General features: G+C 46.4%; 1 protein-coding gene across 5 annotated transcripts in view; it reads left to right on the top strand.

The window, feature by feature from the left end:
• fndc5a (fibronectin type III domain containing 5a) overlaps positions 1-27871 on the top strand; it is a 75907-nt gene that overhangs the window by 36233 nt on the left and 11803 nt on the right. The window contains exon 1 of one of the 5 annotated variants that reach the window (XR_007032190.1): positions 17082-17912. The exons of 1 other annotated variant lie outside the window; for it this stretch is intronic. Coding sequence is in view for 2 of the 4 variants with exons in the window: in XM_047337655.1 (XP_047193611.1) it covers positions 17855-17912 (58 nt within the window). In the remaining 2 variants the exon portion in view is untranslated. Of the gene's footprint in view, positions 1-17081; positions 17913-27871 lie in introns of those variants that run through there. 3 more of the 5 variants (XM_047337655.1, XR_007032189.1, XM_035610134.2) reach the window with 3 other exon arrangements.

The raw sequence follows: 27871 nt of genomic DNA, 5'->3' as shown, positions 1-27871 counted from the left end.
GCCACCCTGGCTCTGTTAAAAAACATTTTTAAAAGTCATATATCATATTTGCTGAAATGTTAAAGTGCCATGGCATTTTTTGGGGCAAAAAACAACAACAGACCAGTTGTTCTCTCACAAACTCTGTGAATTATTGTGCTTTAGAGGTGTTCCTTGATGGACTTTACCATCGGACAGAACCGGGACTCCTGTATCCTCCTGATTCCAGTCTTCATGCTCCTCTCAGCGAACTTTTGCTGACTGTGGCTTCTCATTGACTGAGCAGATATTAGAGTGGTTGATCTTTGTATCTTACCGTTGGCAAGAAAGTGAATGATTTCATTTCACAAAATGTTGATCTAGTCTTTGAAGCTACACAGAAGAACTATGATAGCAAATTGTGTATACAAAAGCCTGCTTTACTTTGCAGCCAAAGCGACTGCTGCAAAGCTGATCGATATATCTCGTGCTTGGGGTAAAAAAATAACTGCAATAACTCCTATCAGAAGTTTATTACAGTCCCATCACTCAACCCAAACAAAGGCAATTTCACATCTATGCTTTTCTTTCAAAAATCCAATGTGGTACATCATCACAACCCAGTATTTTGAGGCATAAATCACATTTGTATTCAGGATAATCCGCTTTATAAAGTACCGCCACTTTTTTTTTTTATTCAATTGATTGTTACTGTCAACAAATGCAGCGGAATTTCCTCTGAAACATGCCAGTGCCGCTGTGTGTGACTCCAATCACCAGCAGCACTTTCCTTCAAGCAGCGGCCTATTGGCATTGTGTCAACACACCACAGCCTTCCCTTGGACTGCAATCGGATAAATCTGGGCAGAGCCGCAGGCCCGATGAAATCATTAAACGTGCTCTTCTCTAATTGCTCATATGTCATTTGGCTCTGCCAGCGAAAACGCTGCGGGCATCGCAGCTGGGATAGTGTGAGCGGGTCAGGTGCAGGTCTGTGGAAGGTGCAAAGTCACAATTTGCGCGTCCCTCAAGTCACTCGCCCGCGGCAGCTGATGTTTACTCCGGTGACGCACATAGCAGCCCGCCCACTGCGTGCCATTTGACTTTTAACCAAAGCCGCTCCGAACTCGCGGGAGAAGACATTTTTCCTCTCCATCGACCTATTTCACATGCTGTGTGGAGCCCGCGTCGATAAAGAACCACCCATCAGCTCTCCATCTGGCCCAGATGCGGTGAGGAGGAGGCTCGTCCATCAGTGACAACCGCCGCCCCTGACACCTGACAGTCCTCAGCTGGGGAAGCAGGTGGACCGGCGTGGTGGCATTTTCTGAAGCAAAACACTCAAGAATAGAGGAATATAATGAATTCACATCCAAGTTATGTATTGTGATTCATAGCATGGTCACTTTTGATTCTTTTTTGTATTTTGTCGCTTACCGACAACCTTGAGTGTCTTAATGTAAGAAGGAAAAGGAAAATAACTACTACCCCAGAGAGACTGCTTCCTCCAGGAGCTCCCAGACTGAAATTCTGTGTGAATCCTTTACGATGCTGAGGTTTTATCTCTGTCAATCACATGGTGTCCATGCCCCAATGCATACTGTGCTTTGTCATCTATTTTACTTTAAATGGGACCATAATTTACAAAATGAACGTTATAAATCATTCTTTTTCTCATTAACTCCTATTGACTTCTTTTTGCAACCAGTGGAGTCGCCCTCTGCTGCCCATTTAAGAGAATACAGGTTTCGGGCACTTCCGCATTGGCTTCACTTTGCAGACCCGGTGACAAGGTCCATTTTTATATACAGTCTTTGACTGGCACTGTACATACAGTTTTTATGACACAGCCACAGCCTTGCACATCAACATGAGCCAAAGTTTGCACCTTCTCCCTCCTACTTGTCTTCATATGTTAAAGAGAAAACAATGTGGAAGAATGAAAACCCTTGTCAGGGACCAGGCACTCAAAGGACACGAGCACAGGACTACGGGTTTTATTTCACCTAAAACATGCCAATAATACAGAGGAATGGAAATACTTGAATATATGATAATCTAATCTAATCATAATGTAATTAAGTAAAAACTGTGCCGATTAAAAGAGGTCAAACCAAACAGAACTTCTAAAAAAAAAAAAAAAAATGCTAATGAAACAACTGGCCAAACACATGAAACAAGAGGGAGACATGATCACGAAATCTCTTCCCAAGTTTTGATACTTGACAAAGCAGCCGACTCTTCACTTTGCGGCCACAGCCGAACCGCACACATCTCATATTGTAGTTCATGGACCTTATCCTCTCCCCACAGACTTTTCACTCGCCTGTCACTCACACCAACCTCATTTCCAACTTTCCTCTCGTTCCCAGGAAACTGGCGCTCAAGCCTTCTGCTCCGCTGACGCTTCTCTCCAGCTCTCGCTGTAATTCCTGCACTTTTTTCCCGTCCCATAAATCATTTTTTTGTGCGTGAGAAAGTCTCATTGGCACCACGGACAGATATAACTCTGTGCCGCCCCCTCTGCATAATCCCTCCAGTGAATGGAAAAAGTGCTAATCCTGCTATACCGCACCTCGTGAATCGCACGGGCAATAATCCACGCCATCACGTGTTTGTGCCCTGTGCTTTCTCCGCCTCGCTGTTGCTCTCGGGGGCGAAAAACGTGTCGCGTCTATGAATTTATTTGCGCTAAAAGCTTAAAGCCGTGCACAGTTTGTAGCTTCAAGGGAAATTGAGCTGATCAACGTCCTCCGAGTCCTCCTTTGTCAGTCACATTAGGCGATTAGATGAATTCTGCTGAATGTTGCGTTTGATGCAAAGAATACGGCTGCATGCGTCAGTGAGTCCTCGCGGAAATAAAACAGTTTACAGATGTGTCATATGCTCAAATCTATCCAAAGTCTCTGTACACACTGAAAGGATACACCCGATGCACGTTTGGCGGGAGAAGGACAGGAGTGACGGACAGCCACCGATGATTTGTTTGAGTTGAGTTTTGCTAGGATTAATTTGGGCTGAGCCTCATTCTGTGCAACATGCCTGCCTCCGGTACATTGTATTTCCCAAGCTTAAAAAAAAACCCCCACCTCATTTGCATGTGAAAAAACTTCGACGAATGAGTTCAAGTTTCCTGTACGGTAAATGGTTCCGTACCAGGTCAGGGGCTCACCTCCCTAATTGGAGAGATCGCAGTTTTTTAAAAAAAGCACACGCTTTTGTGCGGCCGCACACTGTGAGCCACGTGACAATCACTGCTCTCGCGGTTCCGAAAAAAAAGGCAGACACAGAAAAAACAGACGCCGCTCGCTTTGCATTTGCGCGGATGTTCTGACAACGACAGTGTCAACGTGCAGCTTCTCAGATGTTCTGGATCGGACGTACGTATGGATCCCAGACATAACAACAGTGATTAGGCCGATGGGGAGTATAACAACACTCTCCGTCGGCCTACATACTCTATGCACTACACTGTGTCTGTGTCAGGCTGCTCGTTCTGCACCGTGGTGTTTAGTATGGGCTCCGTGTTGTGCGACAGTGCGCTACAGTTTGTGCTGCTTGAGGCTACCAGATGGAGAAAGTCCTGTGCCGGTCTGCCTGCTGATGAGTGCAGAGTAGCCAGAAGACACTGGCAGATGCTACAGTGACGGCGCACTTCTGAGAAAGCCTCCCTGTGGGACACACTTTATGTGAGGCTGCCTCGCTTTGGCCACACAACACTGTTGCGCCGGTTTCAAAAGGGACCCGATTCGCCTGGCGTGCTGGAATTGAAGGTTTTGCCGCACCTGTAAAATCTGGTAGAAGGATCAGCTATTCTTCTGCAAAACAAAATATCGATTGTCCGTGATGGATCACGCCGCCGTGCAAACGTGTTAATATTCAGCGCACAAAAGCTTTAATCTCTTTACATCACTCTCAGCACTCACGCACTATCTGCAATTTGCTAAACTGCCCTCTTACCTCCTTTAAAATAGAATCGCATGGGCTCTCCCCTCCCGCCGCCGGATTAGATTTAGCCCGGCATGTTGCTGCTGCTCATAAATCATTGGCTTTATCATTTCTCCAGCCTCAATAAAACTCCTCTAAATGGAAATGCACCACCGTCGTCGCTGGGGCTTACTTTAAGAGAATAACCATATAAATCAAGTTTGTTCAAAAAAGAAAAGAAAAAAAATGAGCGTCATAACCTGGCACAGAGTTCTGCGGCCTTCAGTGGATCAGTATAAGAAACACACGCACACACACACACACACACACACACACACACACACACACACACACACACACACACACACACACACACACACACACACACACAGAGGCAAGGAGGCAGGTAGTTTCCCTACTCTAACCTGACTGGCTTCCCTCTGGCATCTGTCCACACAAAAGTGAATTTTCCATTGGGAGCTCAATCAGAGAGACAACACATGGCTACGTGTGTGTGTGTGTGTGTGTGTGTGTGTGTGTGTGTGTGTGTGTGTGTGTGTGTGTGTGTGTGTGTGTGTGTGTGGTGTACAGTATTTGTTGTGTGTAAAGGAGAGATGAAGAACAGGAGGGACTGTATTTAGAGCCACAATCTGGCATGAGGTGGGGCAGGGTGAGTGGTGGAAATGGGGGTAAATTTTTTTCAATTGCTAACAAGCATCGGTCCATACCGATGCCAACGCGCATCTGGGCCAAACAAATCATCTCAAGTCCAAAACTTCAATCTCCAAAACTCCCTTTTACTCCCTAGCACAACCTGACTCACTTGTTGGCGGCCATCTGCCTCGAAATGAGGCAGATGGAGAACCAGAACCGTCACAGTACTGTACAGTATGAGTGACTATACTATACATGTTGTAGTCGTTGTTGTTGTTGTCATTATTGCAGCCCTGGAATTTTAGGATTCATTTCGTTTCTGATTCTGACTCATTCTTCTTTCATAAACGTTAGAACTGTCAATAAAGTAGAATGTGTTTTTCTCCATCTATGATCTAACACTAATTTATCTGAGAAATCATTTAAACTTCAAAGACAAAAGTTGCCGGTGTTCTGGTCGGACGAGCTTCTTCTGAGACACGTACCAAGTGTCGTGGTGATTCGAGTGAGATTGGGAGGTGAGATCAATTGTTTGGACCAGATGTTGGTGATGCAGACTGTCTGAAGAGTTTTTATAAAAGTGGCTTCAGTATGGACCGATGCTTATTTGCAATTGAAAAGTACTAAACTATTGTTCCTGTGGAGTAAAGTCCATTCACCAAACTGCACGTACACAACTCGCCTGCGATGCGGGAGCTCACCGTCTGTTCCGATGTCGAATGAATGTGACTTTCCCAGCAGGCGGGGCAGCGAAAGAGCTGCCTCCGCAGAGAAATGTACATTTAGCGTTTGCCGAATGAGAGATTGCAAGTGCAGTGCCGCGACCGCGGAGCACAAAGGAACCGATCAGTTAAAATGAGAGCTTAATACGGTGCTGGCACATGAGAAAAGACCTTCCAAAAAAGGAGGAAATAATACATCGCTTGACCGTTTATCACAGAGCTGAATGTTAAAGTGGTCACATCGCCCTGACCGCTGAGTCGCCCGTCCTCTGAGTTTGCCCAATGTGGAACAAAAGAGACACCACCATTCGGCAAAGAGTCTCGTTGTTAGTACAAAGGGCCCGTGATGGTGGTTTCGCCTTATTCCCCTCCTGCCCCTCCTGTCACTGAACCCCGTCCTCCAGTTCATTAGGTGCCTGGTGTTGGTAAAATGACCAATCTGGGCTGAGACCTGGCCAGGGCCCCGCAACGGATGCTGCCGGAGTGGCTGGAGCGCTCTGCGGCTGGTCGGGCCGGTGTGCAGGCAGCGTGTCCGAGGACCCTCGGAGAGGGGATGGGCTTCATCGGGGCCCAGCGCGGCAGATGGCGGAGTGGCCAAGCTATATGAGAAAAAGCAGGTCGGTGGGATTTCGGGGGTGACCAGTCACGAGCAGAGCAGATTTAAAAGGAAAGATGTTTAGTCATCTTTCCTCAATCAAGATTTCGTCTCTCACAAAAATCCAGACACGGCTGAACTTTTCATTTTTTTGAAATTGCCCCGTCGGATCGGATCTAAGGCGAGGATGAGTCACTCGAGATCGAGCCTCGGGTCACTAGAAAATAATACAGCTTTGATGTGGCTGTAAGATCATCAAAAGAAAAGCCCCCTTGTTTTGACAGACCCCCTCATTAAACTCAGTGATTCACTCCGCGGTCCTGTCGCAATTTGCCTTTTTCTGGCGCCCCCCCCCCCCCCCCCCCCGCGTGCTTCAAAGGCAACAAAGAAAAAAGACGGCCCAGTGCGTCGGAGCGGGCAGGACAACAATCTGACCTGCTCCGCGCGTCGCTCTTCTGTCTCCGACCAACGCGACTCTTCTCGTGGGCCGCCCTCCGCTCGGGGCTCATTTTACAGCGGCCGCGCGCTTTCAGCTACACGGCCGGCAGCAGGAGGTCGCGCCGGGCTAACCCCGCTCCGGTGCCAAGTTCCACTTTGCAATAGTGTCCCGCATCATTCACACAGCAGCCAGAGTGCACCGCGGTATATTCTACCGGTGACGTTGACAGGTTGACAGGCCTGGCACACTGTTTCAGCAACGCGCCTCTTGGTCCTCCCGAGCGGGTTGAAATGAACGAGCGATTGATCGCCCCCCCCCCCGCCCGTCGGACGTCATATCCGCAACGGTGCGTAGTTCATGACTCATATAAGATGGAGATGTACCTCTGATGGTTAAGACCGCCGCTTGTTATTCATCACCTGCTAATGACTACTTTGTCGAGCGTGGACACCATTAAATTAGAGGCACTTCATCTTCACTGTGATCGCCCTGACCAAACGGAGATACTTCACTTTTCTTAATTGCTTCAGCATTTCTCGTATTATTCGCCTATTTGTGGAGGCGACGACGACCCACCATTATTCCTCCAGGTATTTAGTTTAAAGACCCACTGCCGAGCAGGAAAACACACCTATTTTGCGGCGCATTCCATCGCACTGTATGAAGTTATATTTAAATGCTTGCAGATAACCCGTGACCCCCCCCCCCCCCCCCCTCTCCTCAGGAGGTGGTAGTCTTCTTCAGATTTCCTTTTCTTAAGTCATTTGAGTTGACTTTTGATAGATTTGAGTCCTGAAAGGTTTTTCACGCATGGAGTAGAACTCCAAAACACAGAATTTGATGTTCACATATAAATAAAGAAGACCAATGACAAAAAATGAACATAGGAGAAAACTAAATCTGTGAACTTTCCCAGAGTACACCGACAGAGCTGCCTCTTACTAATCTTGTGCATTTCTTGTAATTTTACTTCCTGTCTTTGTTTGTTTCCCCAGATTAGTTTCACTTGCACCTGATATCTGTTCACTCTGTGCCTTTTGTCGGTGTGCGTCCTGAGTTTTTCCATGTGGTTTTCGCATTCAGTGCCTGTTTGCTTATTACTGTCTACTATCACTGTATATGGTCATTGCTTCCTGCCTTTGTCTATGTCTGCGTCCGTGGCCCTCAATCCTTGATCTGCAATGTTAGAATTGTCAGGTTCCAGGAGGTTCGCAGAAAGACAAGTCGATGCAGGCCAATGAGCAGGTTCAGCGGGACACGTTTATTTCGAGATGTGGTTTCACAGCCCAAAACGAAGACGAATCAAAGTGCACATGGGTGTGCATGAGATTTACATTCTGATATGAAAAGAGCTGCATCTCTTCTCGCGCCTTCCTGAGTAAATTGATCCGACTGGAGAGAAAAAAATCAATTCATGGTTCTATGTCAGTCTCCTTCAGGGCTGGTAAAGCCGATCACTCACAGGTTGTGAGTGTGTCTCACAAACACACACACACGGCACGGCTGCACAGCGTGAAACTCACATCCCTCTCTATCCCTTCTTCTTGTCCGTCCCTCGCTCTTCTCCCGCCGTCATCAGTATGTGTCACCTCAAGAAAAAATTCCCTATCCTCCGCCTCTGAATGCACTTGTATTGCCCTTTTCACAAATTTAAAACCGGTGGGGTTTTTTTCCCATTGTGCAATGAAACTGTCACTACTAACTGTTGCTAATGCATCAATTCATCCTGCGCTCACATCACAGTCGTCTAAACACAAAGAGCATGCATTGTGTGTGTGTGTGTGTGTGTGTGTGTGTGTGTGTGTGTGTGTGTGTGTGTGTGTGTGTGTGTGTGTGTGTGTGTGTGTGTGTGTGTGTGTGTGTGTGTGTGGAGCAGGGCACGGTGGCTGTATCAGCTTGCAGCAGGCTGGTTCTCTGTCGTCACTACGCCGAATAACGTCTATTTGGAACAACGTGGGAGACACAAAGACAATGAGGGAGAGAGCGAGACGGACAGAGGGAGGTAGAAATACAAAGAGAGGAGGATTTGGCTTCACAGTGAAGCAGGAGAAAGTGTTTGGCCTCACGGTGAACGACATAGCAACATAATTTCCATTTTTATATACATAAAATTGAGCATTTATCGTCGAATGAAAGTAGTCTAATATGCGAGGTTGGAAGATGTTCTTCAATTGCATTTGAGTGATTGGCCCTGCAGGAGTTTCCTGTTAATTAACATTACAAGTGGGACTTAAATTCACAACCACTTTGGTCATCGTGACGGATGGCAAATGGCAATCTTTTCTACGGACCAGAGAGGTTTGTGACAGAAATTATGGTGAGATCATTTTCGTTCTCTTTCGCAGTCTGCAATATATCAGATTATTTTACACAAGCATCCTCGCTTGAGTTCACGTCTTCTTTTTTTCTTTTTTTTGGAAGTGCATCATCATCAGATTACTGATGCTGTCACGGTGATCATACCACTTCCCAGTGCGCATTGTAAAGTGGGAAATCAAGGTTGCGGCAATTCACAAAAGTCATACAGACCAGGAGCTTCAGCTAATGTTCACATCCAACGTGTGTGAATGGAGGGAAAATGTGAAGCTGCTTTCAAACATTTTGCTGGAATATATCAGCGCGTCTGTATGTGAGGATGCAATTGTCCGCAAAATGTGGTTTCGGACGTTGTCCGATGTCCACAGAGAGCGGGTTGATGGAACCACTGCCTTCCACGGAGGAACTAACGTCATGTCCTGCGTCCTGCGTCCTCCGCAGATTGTTACAGAGATTATCCTCCTTGGTGTGAACACGCCTGACTCGGACAATCTCCCGCTGCGTTCGTCATACGGGAGCGGCAAACTCGGGTTCTGTGTCTGAAAACAGCTTCAGTGACTTTGACCATGATTGTGAATGTCAGATGAGCTGTGTGCGGTGTATTTGTGAAAGTCTCCTGAGAACTAGTCTCCAGGGTTTTTACGTCGGAAGGATGTGAAAATAACAACAACACCTGAAACACCTTGTTGAGAGTGATCAGCGGAGAATGGCAAGACTGGTCGGAGTTGACAGAAAGGCCCCTCTAGAAAAGTCCAGGAAAATGTCAGTAGCACAGTGTATGTCTGAAAGCAGCTCAAGATATATCAGGTTTTGAATACACAAACAAACTTGTCCCAGAAGGATTCAATGAATTGTCTTTCCGTGCAATTTGTATGTACAAAAACTTAAATCTATTCTATGTTCCATAGATTTTGTTTTAAATGCCCCTCCCCCCAAAGTCCGACACTTCTGTGTCAATGTCTCAGACTACGACTACCCGTACTATGCAGCGCAATTGTGACCAACTCCAGTTGGCTGAGGGCAGAACAGCAGGGTGTTAAAGAGTGTGGGTGTGTGAAAGTGACCCTGTTACATCCGAGGCTGGATCGAGGAGGCGTCTGGAGGGAGAGAGCCTTTTTCGATTAGAGGCCAGGTGTTCAACCACCGTTTTGAAGTGAGCATCGGTGCTCTGCCCGCCGACGCTCCCTCCCCAGTGGGCCGGCTTCCTTGAACCACCCAAAGGCTTCTCTCGCTCTACTACACACCGAGAGGCGGACAAACACGGGGATACGCCGGTGTGTGCAACTGGAAACAGTTGGTTGTCCTGCTCCTGGGTGGGTGGGCGGGGGTGTGTGTGTGTGTGTGTGTGTGTGTGTGTGTGTGTTTGTGTTTGCGTGCTTGCGTGTGCATGTGTAGGTGTGTGTAGACAAATATTGTTAAGAGATAATGAAAGTGCACACTTGACAAGCGTGTCAGTGGTTTGTGACAGGAGGGAGGTCAACGTATCCTCCTCGGTACTGACAAGACTGACACACACACACACACACACACACACACATAAACCTATATAGTAAAGTTGAATGACACAAGACAGCCTCAATTCTCCACACCATCCACATCAATGCAGTCCTCCAACACCACCGTCACCGCTCGTCCTACTTTATGAATATTCATCAAACAGCAGCCGATGATGTCAGCCTCTTTCCCTTTTTCTTTTTTTTTAAGCCTCTGCAAGTCGTTTTCCTGAGTGCTTTCTTGGAGCCCTGGAACTTCAATGACATTGTAGATCAAGAGTCGGAGAAGCACAAATCAGATGCGGGAGCAGCTTAGGGGATTTCTCAGTCAATCTCTGCTGTTTCATCCCAGACCGATCTGTGTGCACACTCTGAGCTCTGGCGGATCTCGACGCGGCTTTGATGAACACTTGGGAAAAATTTGCAGCCGCCAGTCCCTGTTTGGATGTAAGATCATCAGCGGCGCTGGGCGTGAGCAGAGATCACAGCAGTGATCATTCGGCCAACTGAGTAGCGCTGCAATGGAGAGGTCTGACTTTTTTAGTGGGCTATGAATCAGAGAGTTCAGCCCTCACAATCCCACAGAGAATTACCTGAGCTATGCTCCATTTTCTCTGCTCCTCGAGGTAAATTCTATCACCGTTAATTGAGAACACTCCTAAAAGCTGGGGGAGAAGGGGATTTAAAGATTAAAGGTGGAGGAACCCATCTCTCCGCGTGAAGGCGGCACTTTCACTCATCTGAAAAATCAATGAAAAGTTCAGAGCACATGGACTTATTCCACAGAGAACACATAAAGAGGACTGGTTTAATATCTTTCTCCTCCAACAGCCAGGTCTGCTCCTTCACCTCGCAAAGTAAACATTAACTCATCCTCATTAAAGTAAATATTACAGACTCGATGTATAGGTGCTGCGAGAGTCGGAAAACGTAATTCTATGCAACGGTGCTCAGTGATGCAAAACGTGGCCAATTAAACTGTCTCCTCCACAAAGGGGAAGAAATGCTCCCAGTCCACCGTAGGGGTTCCACCGAGTCAAATCACTCAGCTCGGGCCAACCTGCGCAAGAGCTGGATATGGCCTGCGGCCGAGAGGTGGAGTCAGCTATGCATCCTGCATTCGGTCACTTGCGGACCTTATTTGAAGGAGCGGGGATGGGCCTGACTGAGAGCTTGTCCACTGCACGTCCACCTTCACCTTCACCTGTGACCCATTGGACGGTACAAGCTGTCGATCACACAGTATCCACGTCCAAAAGCATCTGGTTATTTATCATCTATTTGACCCTAAATGGGACCATGATTTACAAAATGACTCTGTGAATACGCCCATTTTTATATACAGTCTACCTCCAGTTCTGTCTAATTCCATCAACACTATTATGCAGCTTATTAACTCCATCTTCAGCTCCTGCTTTTAAATGTGGCTGTTTCTTAAGGGATCATGGTTCTCAGGGTAAAACAAAAACCATGGACCATTGCATCTCATGACAGCCTGTCAGCTCTCATGCAACCATAAGTGCAAATGAAGATGCGACTCAAATGTTATCTGGAACTCTAATGTAACCTGCTTGAATGGTTAGATCATTTCGAATTTGTTATTATGATCTATTTTGAGAGTTAAAAGTTGGCTCTGAACAGGGGTTTTCTCACCCGACCTAGAGCCCCACATGTTGCTTGCAAATGTTGTACACCACCATTAGAGGTGATATACGGTGGTTAATACAATCCTTACATTTTAGTTTTTTGGGGGTTTTCAAAAGCTGAAAAAAAAAGATATTCTCTTTAAAAGATAGTCTCCAAACTCAGTTGATTTATGTGGAGAAAACCAAAGATTGACAGGCCTGCTATGCCTGAGTACTTGCCAAAGCTATGGTTGGACTTGGCAACCACATAACTCTCCATCAAAACAGAAATCATGAGAAGCTTCTGAACTGCACTGTGAACTAACACTGCCGCTGCTGATTCGGGATAAACCAACAGATGCGTTTTCTCACGTCTGAACAGAACAAGTTGACACTTGTAAAATTGCCCTTCATCAAATTTTCATAAAGACTAAACCAACAAACAAGTGTAATTTGCTTCAGGAGAAAGAATATTGATGTAGAAAGGATTGATCTTCTTGCCCGTCAGAGGAGGATGTGACTCCCACTGCCGTTGATATTCATTAGTTTAATGTTCAGTCCCCTTTAACGGCTTCATCTTCCGTTTCCTCCCATAAGGAGCTTTGAGTCAGTTGAGCTGCTGCCAGTTCAGATTCCCAACTTTCTGACAGGAGCATGTCTCGACACAAAGCTACAAACGAACTCTGGATCCGCCGCGCTGTGATGGGATTATGAGCGGGAATTCAATCAGCCGAGAGCTTGAGTTGCTCCACGTGCGAGCAGAACCAGCACATCCCAGACGTGTCACCAGCGATTGTCAATCCAAATTTTCAAACTGACTAACTAGAGGGAAAGTACAATTGTGAGAGTTATGCTCCCTGCCTCCTCTCGCTGGGCCAGAGTCCCAATCCTATCAGGCTGAAACAGGGACAAAGACCCTCCATCCCTCGCTTCCTACTCCCTCGATCCCTGCTTCCACCCCACACCATTTATCCCCCCCCCCAAAAAAAACCCTCTTTGGACTGGTCCTCACCTCTGAGCAACCTGCCAGAGCTCATAATCCAAACTCATTTTGAGAGGCAGAAAAGTCCCAGTAAGCTCCAATTTTGCATCGGGAAATATTGGTGCGTGTAAAATATTCATGCCGGGTCGGCCGGGCTGCTGTTTCATTCCGTGTTTATGGGGGTGGGGGGGGGGTTCAATCAGGTTGTGGACTTGAGGAAATGTTTTTGGAGCTTGCTTTTTATAATCCTCTGTGGCCGTGGCGCTTGGTCAGATGGAATTCTCCCTTTGTGACAGGAAGTGATAATGACTCATGCCTCATGTGTCAGCAGTTTCGAAATTTGAATGAATAACAAAATGTCTGAATCGACTCATGCTGCCCCGCGGGACTGCAATGTAGGTAGGATTTTATATTTTATATCAACCAAGAATGAATATTCGGACCATAACAGAGGTTCTGGTTTGAGGTTATTTGCGACCTTTGAACAACAGCCAAGCCCTTTAGTCGTGGCGACAGCTGACAGAGCAAGATGGCCAACACGTCTGTTTTGCCATGTCCTGCAGCAGCTCTTCTTGGGGCGTCCTGATAACCTGCCCATGCTGGATGGGGACAATGCACCATTTTAGATCCGCATACCACATCCTGCTCTGCATTTCTCAGGTGTCAACCAAAACAGCTCTTGACGTCTGTTCTTTCAATTTTAGGCTCATGCGGTTTGGAAATTTCACATTGTTGCTTTTGTTTTCATCTGTTCAGCTCTGTGGGACTGAGGACCCTGAGGTTACACCCTCTGTGTTTTTCCCTCGAAATGTGTGAGATTGAGCAAGAAATTGTACATGCTGGATCTCTATAGGTCACGTATTCCATTCCTACCAAACCAGAGACTTTGTGAGAAATTTGATTTCTGTTAGTCTGATGAATACTGTATGTCAGAGATGAAGAACCTTCTAATCTGACATTCCTCACTTATTTTAGACTGCATGAAGACTGTTCACACACAAACACACATATTTCTCCATGTATGCATAAGTATGTTTTCTTTTAAATCACCCAGGCCTATAATTATAAAAGCCTTAGTTCGAACCACTTTTGTGCAACAATGCTAACAGTACAGAGAGGCGAAACTGGCACGGGCACTGACATATTCAGCGACGGGTGAGATCTTTTGTGCGCCGCCGCTGGGTGGAAACGTCCAGTTACCATGGGTGCGTCACTGAATGAGTTCTCACCTTTTGCTCTTGCTTTCAGGGCATCAATCACCTGTCAGGTGTGACCCGGGCCTCGCTGTCATTATATCAGCAGGGAGGCAGCAGTGAGTCCGAGTCACCTCCTGAAGTCAGTGTGTTGGCAGAAGGGACAGAGTGCTCCCCCTTATTGAAAAATGATTACAGGCACCACACAAATCTTTTACCCTATAACCAAACACAAACGCACTGAGATAAGCGTCTCCCACTGTCCCACGGGGGGCTTAGATGAACTCGAATATCTATAAAGATGTAAGATTTATTGCAGATTTTCTGCTTGATCTGTGTTTAATGTAGAAGACTGTGAGGTAGCAGTGAGTCCAATTTCCAGGAGCAAATTACTCGCCTGGGCCGAGTCCTTTATGTGTTTGCTGAGTGCTGGATTTAAAGACCATTAACATTGTGTTGGCCCAGGACTTTGAGAGCTCTCCGCGGTGTGGAAACTGTTGACAGTTCACACGCCGTCTTTGTGCTGCCGGGGCTTTATGTGGATAGAGTCAACTTGCCTCATACCTGTATGCGCTCCTCTGTTCTACAGCACATTTTCTGTTATAATCAGTCAGCAAATCACAGCGCTGTGCTTCATATTCTTTCCCGAATTTGAAAACATCTGTGTATGAATAGTCAGCCAGCAAACTTTATGTTGGAAGATTGTGAATGTTTATCCACATCCACATTATGTCTTAACAGGATCATATTAACCTGTTGTATATTGTTGCAATGGAATTAGTACAGATGGACAACGGAGGACAGGCCTGGACAGAGTACGTACACACTACAACAACGATCAGAAATAAAACATAGCTGCTCTCTCCCTCCAAGAACGTTTACAACAGTGAGTTTACAGAGGGTGGAGATGGAGGAAGAAATACGTTTAAATATGTAAAGTAAGAAATTGAGTGACAAATGTATCAATACATTGAGATCTGCGTTATATACAGTGTATTTATAACTTTGCCAACAGTTGTGAAAACTTTAATTGACAAATGAGCAAAATGTTATTGCTGAGAGCAACTAGGTGAGTGATGTGATATACATAAGTATTGGATCCCTCGTGATGTCATCGTGATTGAAAAGGGGGTGCGGATGTGTGTGTATAGGAAATACCCCAGGGTCTAGACACTGGTGGCGGTTGTGACGGGATGGAGACAATGCAGCATACAATATATAATTCTACTTATTATGATTAGATAGTTACTGTATCACCTCTTCTGTACAGAATGACGCCATTGCCATTTCTCCTCTTGCTTTTACACTCCCTTTTTTTTCAAACATTCAACCTCAAGAAAACAACAACACACCGAGGGATCCTTCCACGCTTCGATTTTTCCCTAATTCCTCGACTTAAGTGGCAAAGTGTGGATTTGCATACAAAACATGTGGAAATCAGGGACCAGGTTCCACATCCAATCTTGTTTTTCACTTCAGCATTTTCCTATCCCAACCAAACTGTACTCAACACAACACTATAGGTTTTCCATTGTGTTTCAGGTGCAAAGTCTGGATAGGTTAGGACAACAAATTCAAATAGTTGTCATTGTGAACCTGCCAGTGGCATAGAACGTTTTTCTTTATTGTTATGTTGCAAACATTTTGCTATACAAGACAGTATTGGTGATGATGATTTTTCAAAATGGACCTGTCCACTAAGAAATTGCTTCAGCAGATGCCCAACAAGGACATTTAAACTTTTGTGACAAAGCAAAAATGTGAAATTGGGATAAACTTTTTTTGTTTTCAATTAATGGAAAAGGTTGTGGGACATCCAGTACTTTATTTCTGACAGACACGATTGATTGAAGCTGCCATTATCTATGGGTTTTAATATAATGATATAGATATTCTGTCTATGTATAATACGCCCCTGTGGCAGCATGTATACAGAGAACAAGTGAGGGCCAAGGATGGAGCCTTGGGGAACACCGCAACTAAGAGGAACCACAGAGAAGGACATGTCAAAGGGGATTAAGAGAAAGTGCTCTGTGAACAATATATTAGGCAAGTATAGATTTGATTCTCAAACTCCCTGCAATAATATTTCACTCTGGCTATAGCACTGCAAGCCTTCAGTGGGCATTTTTTTTTCTACACCAGCTAACACAAAAATATGAATACCAATAAAACTGCTCTCGGTGCATTTTACCTGAACAGTCTTTATTCCGAAGATGCACTTTTTTACTTCACACAATACATACACGTGTGTGATTAAAAGGTGCTGCGGATCAATGGACACGAGTATATGAAATGTTTGTAATAAGACTTTGTCCTGTTCCAGTGATAAAATGCTAATTAGATATTAATGAACAGTAAGACACCACTTTCCTGACTCATTTGGATTCACATCTTGCTAATAAAACTGCTGATATTTTCACTTAGGCTGAGCAACATTTAATCAATTCAGGATTTTTTAATTTTGGGATGGGGTCACTTTTCCCCAGGTGAAGGGTGCAACTCCTCGAGGACACACGTTATGGTGGTGAAAGAGGTGTTTGGTGTTTGCCTCTTTGTGTCCCTCTCTCTCTCACACGGGGCGACGGAGGGAGAGAGCAGTATCCTACATGAGAGGGAAGTATGCAAATAAGCAGCACAATAATCCCTCATCACCACCACTACCAACAGTGTTCTGCCGGTGCGCGTCACGGAGGCAGCAGGCTGTGACTCGAGGTGCACGGCGGGGTGAGGAAAACATTTCTTGGGGACACAGCTAGGGGACAGTGCCGGGCTCCTGACTTGGGACTGACACACACACACACACACACACACACACTCATGCCGGAAAGGTCCACGTCCACAGCGCGCTACAGGGAAACCATCAGGTACTGTATATTGCAGACTGTATCCACCTGTTCCATCGTGCGTCCTCGGTGCTTCTTGGAAAAAACGTGTGAGCAGGAAGGTCAACTCGGTGGTGTAGAAGTCAAGAGGCACGTGTTTCTTTATGGAGTGGGGGGGGGCGTGTAAAAAAAAAAAAGGTGCGTTGTCTTTGCACATGCGACTGTTTGCGTGGGCCAGTGTGCGCATATTAAATCGACGAGTGGGCAGCACCAATCATTCAGTGTACTGGCTCACCAAGTGTGGGCTGGTGAAGCGGGAGCACGAGTGGGGGGGGGGGGGGTTGGTGACAAGTGTGCATTCTGATCAGTTGCTTGGCTGTTTTTTGCTTTGTTTTTTGCATCTGGAGAGAAATCTGGAAGGATGACAGTCGGTCGGTGTCGGTTATCGGTGGCGTGACCCGTGCGTTTTCGCTTTGGGCCATGTGTGTGTGTGTGTGTGGTGAAGAGGCTGGAGGAGGAAAACTTATCGGAGAAGGCTGCGATTGGCTATGACGTGTTTAATAAGTAGCTCGCAACTATTGAACTATAGGTCACAGTAAAAGGCATGTAGACTAAGCCATATATTACTAATCGTTTAGCCAGGCTGCCGTGGCACTATTGTAGTGGAAAAGCCTCATTCGGGAGGCAGTTTGGCTGGCGGGGGCGTACAGAAGGCGCTCGTGTACCAAGCCAGCACGTTTCTCTGTGTCTGCAGCGACCACCTCCACCTCCACCTCCACCTCCAGCAGCAGCGGATCGGGGAGGGCGTAGCCGGAGGAACCGACGACGCGCGCCGACGGCGCCGGGCTCGGGAGGAGCAGTCAGCGGCGGCGGCGCTTCCTCCGATGCCCTGCCGGCCGCTCGCGGATCGTGTCGCCGAGGAGCGCTGTCCGAGGTGCTGAAGCGACCCCCCTCCCCTCCCCTTCCCTCCCCTCTCCCCTCCCCACCACCCTCCACCCGCTGGGCTCCCCTGTTTTTATCCCGGTCGAGACGACGCGCACGCACTGACGTGGATGCGGAGCAGCGCGGCGCACGGCACCGCCGGCCGGAGTCGATGGGAGCGCACGTCCGCCGAGCGTTAGAAAGATGGAGAGGTTTTTCCTGCTCGCCCTCGGCTGCCTCGGCGCCTCTCGAGTCGCAGCGGGTAAGTTTTAATGTTCCATACGTGCAGTCGGAGCGATCGCGGCCAAATCGTCTCTGCGTCCCCGGCGGAGTGACTGCTGTTTTTTGGGGGTTTTTTTTACTGCCCTAATTGAACAAAGCACCGGGGGGCTGCTGCGGTGGTGGCACGTTGGGCCAAAACACACACCGCTGTTGTTGTTGTTGTTGTCGTTGTTGTTGTTGTTGTTGTTGTGGAGGTTTTACCTTTCTGCCGCTCGGCGTTGTTGCTGCGAAACGCTGCGTAATCTGTTGTGTGACCAGAGGCATTTCCGTGTTGTCATCATGGTGATGCGAACACGAAGGGGTTACGATTCCTGGTTTGGAACAATTTCACATCTGGGAATCATGTGGATTGATTGAGATTAGTGGAGCTAAATTGGCCAATAAGAACTCCGTGTGTGTGTGTGTGTGTCTGTGTGTGTGTGTGTGTGTGTGTGCGCCTGTGCGTGTGCGTGTGTGTCTGATGCCAGCCAAGCTGACCTTTTGAATCTCATTTTCAAGCAGACACTGTAAACCTGCTGCACAAAGACACACACACACACACACACACACACACATTCCCCAGCCCAGCGTTAAACTGAGCTGCGTATTCACGTCACTGTGAGAATTAGAGAGTATTGCATGAACATTTGTTGAATGCTGATCGTTAGAGTAGACACTCATCCACAAGATTCCAAAAATGGCACTGTGATGAACTGCCAGTGGCCAACAGAACAAAACACACGACTGGAATGCCGAGGGGCGACAGACTGGTCCCCTCACATACAGCAGAGCCATGGGAATACCAGTGATGCATGCTGCTGCTGTGCCTTTGTGAGTGCTGGTGTCCAACAGTGCGGTATATGTCTGCATCTATAAATTATGCCTTCTAGAGACAACACACACACACACACACAGACACACTTTGACTGCTTACTGCATTGGAGTGCCACACTCCTGACACACTCCTGCCATCAAAATGCACCTCTGGTCCACTCGGCATCCTGCCGCTTCTCAACCTTTTCACTGACGATAAATCACCGTGTTGCTCTCCTCGCTCGCTCACTCACACACACCCACACACACACACACACACACACACACACTGTTATACAGTTTACTTAGTCTCACAATTTAAAAGCACACTATCCGTTCTGTGTGCTTTTGTAAACAGTGTAATGCTGTAAAAAAGTGGGCTACATTACAAAGTGGTGTTGAGGTGCCTGAGTCACATGACATTTCCACTGAGCAGTGGCTTGTCTATAATGCACAAGAGCACTTTCATTGCTATATTTAGACTGCATGAGCTCCACTACTGTATATGTTTTACATGAACACTTGAGAAGAATATGGATCATTCATTTTTTTTTAAATGTGCTCAAAAAGGGCTCAGTTATTGTCTCAGTCTTCTCTAATTCAAAACCACTTGTCACGCAGAGCTGGTCTCAAGACTGTTAGTAACCCCTCACTTAAAAAATACATTTGAGAAAAACCTTGTCCATGAATTTGGACCAGTATGCAAATGAACTGAGGTTCAGAGGATTTTAAAACTGAATCTCGTATTATATTAATTAAGTGATCTAGGTCAAGCTGTATCTGGTTATGATTTTTTTTTGTCTCTACTCAGGACTCTGTTGGGAAACAGATCTTTACCTCATTTACCTCACGGTTATATCTAAGACAACTGATCACACTTCATCTGCAAATGAAGATTATGCGAAACGATCAGAAGCTCCAGAACACCTATTGGACCTCGATGTGAGCTCGTCTCCTCGACCGCAGCTGTTTGTCAAGGATAGGGACACATAAGTTATTACAAATGTTTAGAATATGCAAGCACTTGAAGACTGAAGTGTAACTGCATCACTTTCACATGTCACGACTCGAGTCGATTTAACTTCTGGTCTGACAGTTTATTTTAAGTCTTAAGTCAGACAACCTGCACTCGGAAAACCGGGCCAAATCAATGCCCGAGCAGTGAGTGGGCGCGCAACAAGGCAGCATAAAATTTATACTACGGTGACGCCTTTACTGTGTCTGTGTTTATAGTGACTCATAAACAGTTGGTTGATCGGGGGAAAGGAAAGGTAATGTTTCCATTTAAAATGTAAATCCACTCTCTCTCACATTCGCCTAAATGAGGCCATAAATCCTCCGCAGGCAATTTTCCTCAGTCCGTAATAGTTCTGAGTTTGCAAAAAAAAGAAAAGAAGAAATCAGTGAATCAATCAAAAATCGAGAGAGTGACGCATGCGATGGAAATACTCTATAATAATACTGGTGATTTTTAATGCTGTGAACCACAAAAATCGAGGAGCGTTTTGGCAGCTCACGGTCAGGCGATAAATTCTTTGTGAGTGGAGTATGTCAGGTGTCAAGTGTTAAGCCATTTAGCATCCATATACAGTAGAGAGGAGTTATGGGGCCCAGCCGTGGAAGACAAAGTTTGTAAAAGCTATATCCTCTGTGTCTTGTACAACAAATTATCATCAAGCAAGAAACAGACTTACACTGTGAAGAGTGGATATCCAATCAGAAATGCTGTGGAAAAAAAATGAACTAAATGAAATACATGGTTTCATAAGAATTGTGAATTTGTTACAGTCATCGGTGTCTGAGGATAAGCAGAGTGTGTGGCGGGCTCATGGTCACGGTCGTATACGCCGCAACAAGACCGTCACAAGCTTTACTGATGGTGTGTGTGTGTGTGTGTGTGTGTGTGTGTGTGTGTGTGTGTGTGTGTGTGTGTGTGTGTGTGTGTGTGTGTGTGTGTGTGTGTGTGTGTGTGTTACTGTGTTTTCACTCTTCTAAAATGCTGCTGAGCTTATGTTTTTCCAAAATGCTGGGTATCTGGCGCAGCCTCCTGATTGGAGGGCTGAATCACCACTGTTCCCTCTGAATAAGGTCTTTAACAGGGGATGGAAAGGATGTGTGTGTGTGTGTGTGTGTGTGTGTGCGTGTGTGCGTGTGTGCGTGCGTGCGTGCGTGCGTGTGGTCTAGTTATTTCGAATGATGTGGGGACCTAAACCTGTTTACACAATCGCATTGTGGGGATTTGTCTTCCTCTTGGGGACAAAGAGCGAGCCTCAATCATTCTAATTTCAGGTGCAGACGTGCTTTAAGGTTACTAGGTTTAGGTCACGGTGAGGGTTGAGTAGTTCAAGGTTTGGATTAGGGTGCGTCAGCAGGAAATGACTGTAAGTCAATGGCTTCGAGTCAATGTTCTCTGAAGTCTTGGAGGCATGACTCTCTCTCTGTGGTGTGTGTGTGTGTGTGTGTGTGTGTGTGTGTGTGTGTGTGTGTGTGTGCGTGCGTGCATGTGTGTGTGTGTGTGTGTGTGTGTGTGTGTGTGTGTGTGTGTGTGTGTGTGTGTGTGTGTGTGTGTGTGTGTGTGTGTGTGTGTGTGTGCGTGCGTGCGTGCGTGCGTGCGTGCGTGCGTGCGTGCGTGCGTGCGTGTGTGTGTTGATTAGTGTCCCTCTGGTGCATTGTGTGGGCGCAATTATCTGATTGTCATTATTAGTTGTTTGTAGTCTGTAGTCTGTTTTGTTTCTTTTAAAGCGCTGCACTTTCCTCATGAGCTCACTACAGTAGCTATACCACATACAGTAGTCACTGCGTTGACCTGCATCAGATCGGGGGGATATGACAGGTTGTTGTGTTGCAGTAACAATGCTACAGTATGTTTTTATGACTTTCACTGACACCTTTGTTTATCTTACAGCTCTGTTTATTATTTGATCAAAGATTTCAGACTTTATTAATTAGTAAAGTAACGTCTGACCTTTTTTTGTACAATGAATGAATACATTTTGCTGTTATTATTGTGTCACGCGAAGACGCACCCTCCACACTCGGGTCGCACCAACTATTCTTCGTTCTCCGTCCTTGGGTAACTTGCTGGCTTGGGTTGCAACAATAACATTCAGGATGTGCCTTAGTTGGTGAAGACTTCAGTGATGTTTAAATCTGTCACGAAGTCAACTGTCACACAAGAGCAATTAACTATGAGAACAGGAGGTCACTGTGGCATTGCAAGCTGCAACAGAACAGTCTTTGCCAATGTTGGTATTAGTTTATTTATTTACTCATGTAAATACAAAGAACTGTATTTCAGAGTTAGTGGTTATTCATACAGTTTGGAATGAGGGGAAAATAACCTGTTACTGTAAGCTAACAGAGATTGTTTAATAATTTAGTCCAATGTTATTGCCTGCTCTGTGAAGTTTGTCGGGTGGTTCGTTTGCAGGGCAACAGTTACATCTGGCATTTACTGGTTGAAAATATTTAGTAACAACTAATATCTACGTAACAATATCATTTTGAGATGTAACCTATTTTAGAAGCCCTCTCTCTCTCTCTCTCTCTTTCGCATCAAAATGAAACAGTCACACTTATTTTTCTCTGTTTTCCTTCTACATTCTCAGCTGAGCAACTAAAGATCTCAGCTTCCTGATGAGATGCAACGTTCAGAACCTTATTTACATTCTAATATATGTTCTTTTTCCCCCTTCAAACTCGAATAAAAGCTTTGTCATATGTACAGTAAATCGGCGCTCTCATAGACTTTTTTTCCGCAGATGCATACACATGTGTATTTGCTGGTGTGTATGGTGACCTGTGTGTCAGTGTTCCTGCCCACGCCGTCTTCCTCGGGCCTTCACAACGTCACCTGTCACTTTTTAACCGTCGCCTTACGAGCTGAATTAAAGCCCCCGAGATGAGAATCCGTTTTTCACAATGTCATTTCAAAGTCTTCCTGCAGCGCCTGCACTGTCGAGCGTTCGTATCAAAATGCCAACGCTGCTGCTCTTTCCTCTGGCCCGTTGTCGCCCTCTTCTTCATTTCAAAAAGGCCTCCTTTGAGTTCCTGTTTTAAGAGCTGGCTAATGGCTGTGTGAGACTCACGTCAACACAGTGTCGGCCTTGTGGTTGATAACTAGTGAGCGCTTGAAGACGCAAAGTCTGGTTTCGGCAGAGGATGGCGGCCCTCAGTCGGGACCCACTAGACAGCGACACAGCATGTGTGACTATTAGGGGAATACTAGAGAATAATAATAGGGACACGGAGATGAAGGCAGTGGTGAGTAAAAAGAAAGTAAAGTAATATATTCAAAGAGGGAAAGAGCGCATGGCGCTAGAGCCCCAAGACAGAAAGACAATCCCACAGAGGGACAGAGAGGCCGAGATGAGGGGAGAGAGAGAGAGAGAGAGAGAGAGAGAGAGAGAGAGAGAGAGAGAGAGAGAGAGCTAGTGGCAAAAGAAGGGAGTGAAACATGGCGGGATCAGAGAGGGAGAGCATCGCTCACGTTCTCCTCCTCCACCTGCCCGTGACACCGAGTCCTCCCCGGCAGCTTCTGGACACACGGAGAGAGTAGAGCTGGGGCATGGAGAAATGAAAGACAGAGGGAATAGGAGCGTGTATAATAAAGCACTATTACAAATGCATAACCTCATATCAAGCTGTGAGCTCCTGTAGTGTTATCGCCCCCAGTCCCGCCTAATCACGGCTGTCTCCTGCAACCCGGGGCCTGGCTGGGTCAGTCCTGCCTGGAGAGTAGATTTCATTAGCATCGGACTCGTCAAATAATCAGCCTCGCGGCACTCCTTCGCCTTTCTGCATTAGCTGGCTTTGTGTTCTCTCCGCACACAATGCTGCATTGATTTTCATACTCTGCCTTTTGTCATTTCATTAGAGAAGTGTGTGTGTGTGTGTGTGTGTGCGTGTGTGTGTGCGTGTGTGTGCGTGTGCGTGTGTGTGTGTGCGTGTGTGTGTGTGTGCGTGTGAGTGTGTGTGCGTGGGTCCATCTAACTGAACGAAAGAGAGAAAGAGAAAAGATGCTGTTTTGCAAAGCCTCGCTCTCCGCTTCAGCGTTTCCATGGCTGTCGGTGTTGAAAAATTCATCTTTCTTATGAGTAAATAAATCATTTCTCCACAAAGCGGGGGGGGGGGGATTATTTGATTATTTGATGGCGCCGGGATCACACAGAGGCAGAACGGACCACAGACGGCCTCTTTTCGAACATATGCAGAAAACGCACACGTCAACTGTTTCCTACACAGACACAGACGGTGGCTCTGTGGCTGGAAACGCGACCCATGTCATATGAATTTCAAAAATACACTACACTACTACATGCGGACAACATTCCGGCCCTTCTCAACTCTTCTTTCGTTCGCGGCACTTCTGCCCACACTCTAAACCAGCTGATCATGAGCCAGTGTCTGCGTCTCCCAAATTCACCCACCATCTCCTCACTGCACCCAGAATTGCCATTGAAGTGTCAGTTACAAGTACAGGGCGCTTTACACACCGAGCTATGGAGGAGCTGCCAAAAAAAACCCCTGTGCAGCATCTGTGCAGAAATACGGCGTGGGGCCTCGGAGAGACAGACGGAGATGAAAAGACAGACAAAAACAGATAGGCAGTGTGTGTGTGTGTGTGTGTGTGTGTGTGTGTGTGTGTGTGTGTGTGTGTGCGTGTGTGTGCGTGCGTGCGTGTGTGTCAGGGGGAAGTTTTGCAGTGTCCAGTACAGTAAATAGAGGAAGAAATACAGGAAATGTACTGTTTTAAGCGAATTTGCTGTGCCGAGGATGCGTTGGATCCAGATCAGGAAGGTCTGGCAGTTGCACAAGACAAATGGCGGAACAAGGGCGAACGAGAGAAGAGGATTCTCGCTTTTGCGGGTTTACGTAAACACCTCAAGCCGCCGCATGTTAAAGAGTGGCGGCACAGCTGTGAAACAGTAGGCAGGCTCTAATGAAAAAAGCATGATGTGGCAATCAATTATAAATCATGACACGGCGTTACGGTGCGAGTCAGATGAGTGCACACACGCGTTAGATTGAACTTCTAAATTATTCACCAGATGCTTCAGCTTCTAAATGAAACACATTAACGCCTCGCGTTCGCCCGTGTCACACTGTGATCCTTCCAGCCTTTGTGCGCGTGCGTGTGCGTGTTTGCGCGTGCGTGTGTGTGTGTGTGTGTTTGTTTGTGTGTGTCCCCACAAGGACAGGACCACGTGCCATGGTTTCCTCTGACACATGCAAACTCCAAATCAGCACAAAATCCTGATGGATTCCATCGTGGCACATTAACGACGGCTGACGGGAGGCCGGGGTCTCTGACAGCCATGCAGACCCCCGGAGAGCACAGTGCGACTCACGCGGCTCTGAGACTCAATAACGTGTTACCGGGAGGAACGAGCAACAAGCAATTGTAATTCCCCGATTTATAGCCGCTAATTCCCCCGTGGGCTCAGGCTTTTCTTCGACATTACGGAATAAGACAAGTTTTATTATTTCCCCCTCCCCTCCACAGTTTCCCTTCCTCAATGCACCCTGGCTTTGATATTGTCTCCCACCTGCTGGTTGTTAAAACCCTCCATACAAAGTGAGTTTTTTACTAACTATTAGCAGTGAAATGAGCTAAACTAGTTTAAGGTGGGAATAGCTGCGGAGAAAAAAGGGATTCAAAGAAAAGAACAGGAAGTAACAAACACCCGAGGCCTGCGCTTGCCTCTAAAACGCCAGATAGCAGTGGAACACGATGTCTCATCAGCATCCCGGGAAGCAGGGCCTGACTCCGAGCGATGCATTTCTAAGCATTAATGAGGAGGCTCGAATCGGTTACATCTTCCCCCGCGCAGGCGGAGGGAAACCAGAACACCACCCCGTTAGCTTTCATGATTTCTCGCCCCGCCGCCTGCGCACCGTTTTGGCCGACCCGGGTCACCGGGGTGTGGTGCAGAAAAGATTACACTCGAACACCGCTTGCTCAGAAATGTACTTACCGTATATCCACAGCGGGGGCCGTCGTCGGGCTATGACACTACCTAGAGAGCTTTTTTTTTTCAATACAAGCCTTTTATTTCACTTCTTGTATCCGAAAAAAACCAGAGGGGCTGTAGTCATAACGTTTACAACGTCTCCGGTGTCCCGGTGAGCTGAAGCAGCCAAATATAATTCAGCCTTATAGTTTTATGACGTTTCCAATTTTTCTACATGTAGCACAATCTGCGTACTGCAAAAAGAGTAATGCATGTATTTACACATACTGTCCACATATTGCAGAGATTTCACATTAATACCTGGTGTAAATGAGATTCACAATTGTCGGCAAAAAAAAAAAAACAAGCGTTGAGACTGACTGAGGAAAACACAGCATCGGCGTTGTTGGTGAGAGTTACTCATGTGGTCAAATGAAAGCAAAACAATGTGATCTTTATGGCACATCATGTGTTCCATGTATGTTACCTGCAACAACATTTTGTCCCTCTATGAATCCCCACAGAAATGTACTGGCTTAAAAGCAGTGAGCTGTTGGGACACAGATCCGGGGGGGTGGGGGGTATGGGGGGGGGGGGGGGGGGGGAGTCACCCCGTCTTTCTTAGGTCAAGAGAGAGAGGAGGAGAAGATTCATTAAATAATGATAGGCTTATTCACAACTCTAACTTAGCTCCCACTCCTTGACTACACACACACACACACACACACACACACACACACACACACACACACACACACACACACCCTCACACTCCCAGTGTGTTCTCTAATGAATGGGGATATTAAGGAGCTGTCACCATTCAGACTACACAGTATGATATAGACACCTAGCTGTCACTCTGATCATCACTGGACTAACAGACACGCACAAGCACACACACACACACACACACACACACACTCACACACACCAGAGTGACATCCATCATGACTCAAAGTCACCCCCAACTCCCAGGGTGAGGCAGACTGGGTGTCAGGGCAATGAAAGAGAGTTTATGAAGACGTCCGAGTGGTGTTTCATCAGAGCTGACTCTCGTGTCATGTGGATATTTAAGGCCCGCGGTCGCCGCGGCCCACGCGGGCTCCCGCTGCGCCCCCTGCGAAAACGCACTTGAACTATGAGAAGGAGTCGGACGATGACAGACAAAAGGGGACTGGCAGCTGTGAGATGTGAGGACACGCAGAGAGAGATGATTTAACTTTTGTTTTTCAGAAAGCTAAGGAGAAATAACAATGGCTTTTCTTTTTCCTTTTCAAAACTCTTCTCTCCACTATGCTGCATTATCCTGCAATCTGTATTTAATACTTTTTTTTAATTTCATTTAATCTTGGAGATTCAAAGAGATAAAGAGAGACTTTGAAACACAATAATGCGCTCATGCAATCCAACTGCCTGTCAGCACCGTCATACAGTGAAAGGGAGAGAGAATAAACCCCAAAAGAATCCCTACACACTCGGCAAATTAGTTACAGACATGAATGGCAATGTCATTATTTTAAGATCGCCCAGCAGGAAAGGAATTTTTCTCATTTCAAAGCGTGCGTGCAGCTGGCTGCTCCACTTTTTTTCAGAGTACAGAGAAAGGCGTCTCACGGAGATCAGAAAGCCAGCGGCCAACCAGCTCTGGCATCAAATTGAGGAAATTGAGAAGCCACAAGATCAGCACTTTGAAAAGTGCTCTATAAATGAAATTTCTTATTCTCATTCCTTTCCTTATTCTTAGTTTTATTAGTGTCAGGCAATTATTGAGAAGAAAGACGGGTGGAGTGACACCGGAGTGATTCCATTGTCACTTCTGGAAGATTACATTTTCTATCATGTCAAACGTCAGAATTGTTCAGTCCTTTGAATCTTTTTTCTTCTTTCGTCTATTTTTTTCACTTTAAACAGGCAGATTTTACGGATGATTATTGGGTTTTGTCCATTGAGTATTATTCAGCCTATGAAAACACTTTTCCTCTCCATGTTTTGGAGAGGGGGGGGGGGGATATGAATTATGGGCAGTGCAGTATCTTGTACGAGCTCAACTCAAGGTGTGAAAGCTTTCAATCAAACTCGTGCCGCCTTTACCACTAGATCGGTCGCAAACAGAGCCACCGCAGGATCTTTATGATGACAGACGTCGCTTATTAAAGTTATGAATTCAAAGCTAAACTACCGTGAATGAGGGCTT

The sequence above is a fragment of the Scophthalmus maximus genome, chromosome 15 (assembly GCF_022379125.1).
Source record: "Scophthalmus maximus strain ysfricsl-2021 chromosome 15, ASM2237912v1, whole genome shotgun sequence".
NCBI lineage: Eukaryota > Metazoa > Chordata > Actinopteri > Pleuronectiformes > Scophthalmidae > Scophthalmus > Scophthalmus maximus.
Note: the sequence above shows the minus strand (reverse complement) of the source record. Positions and strands in the feature narration are given on the sequence as shown.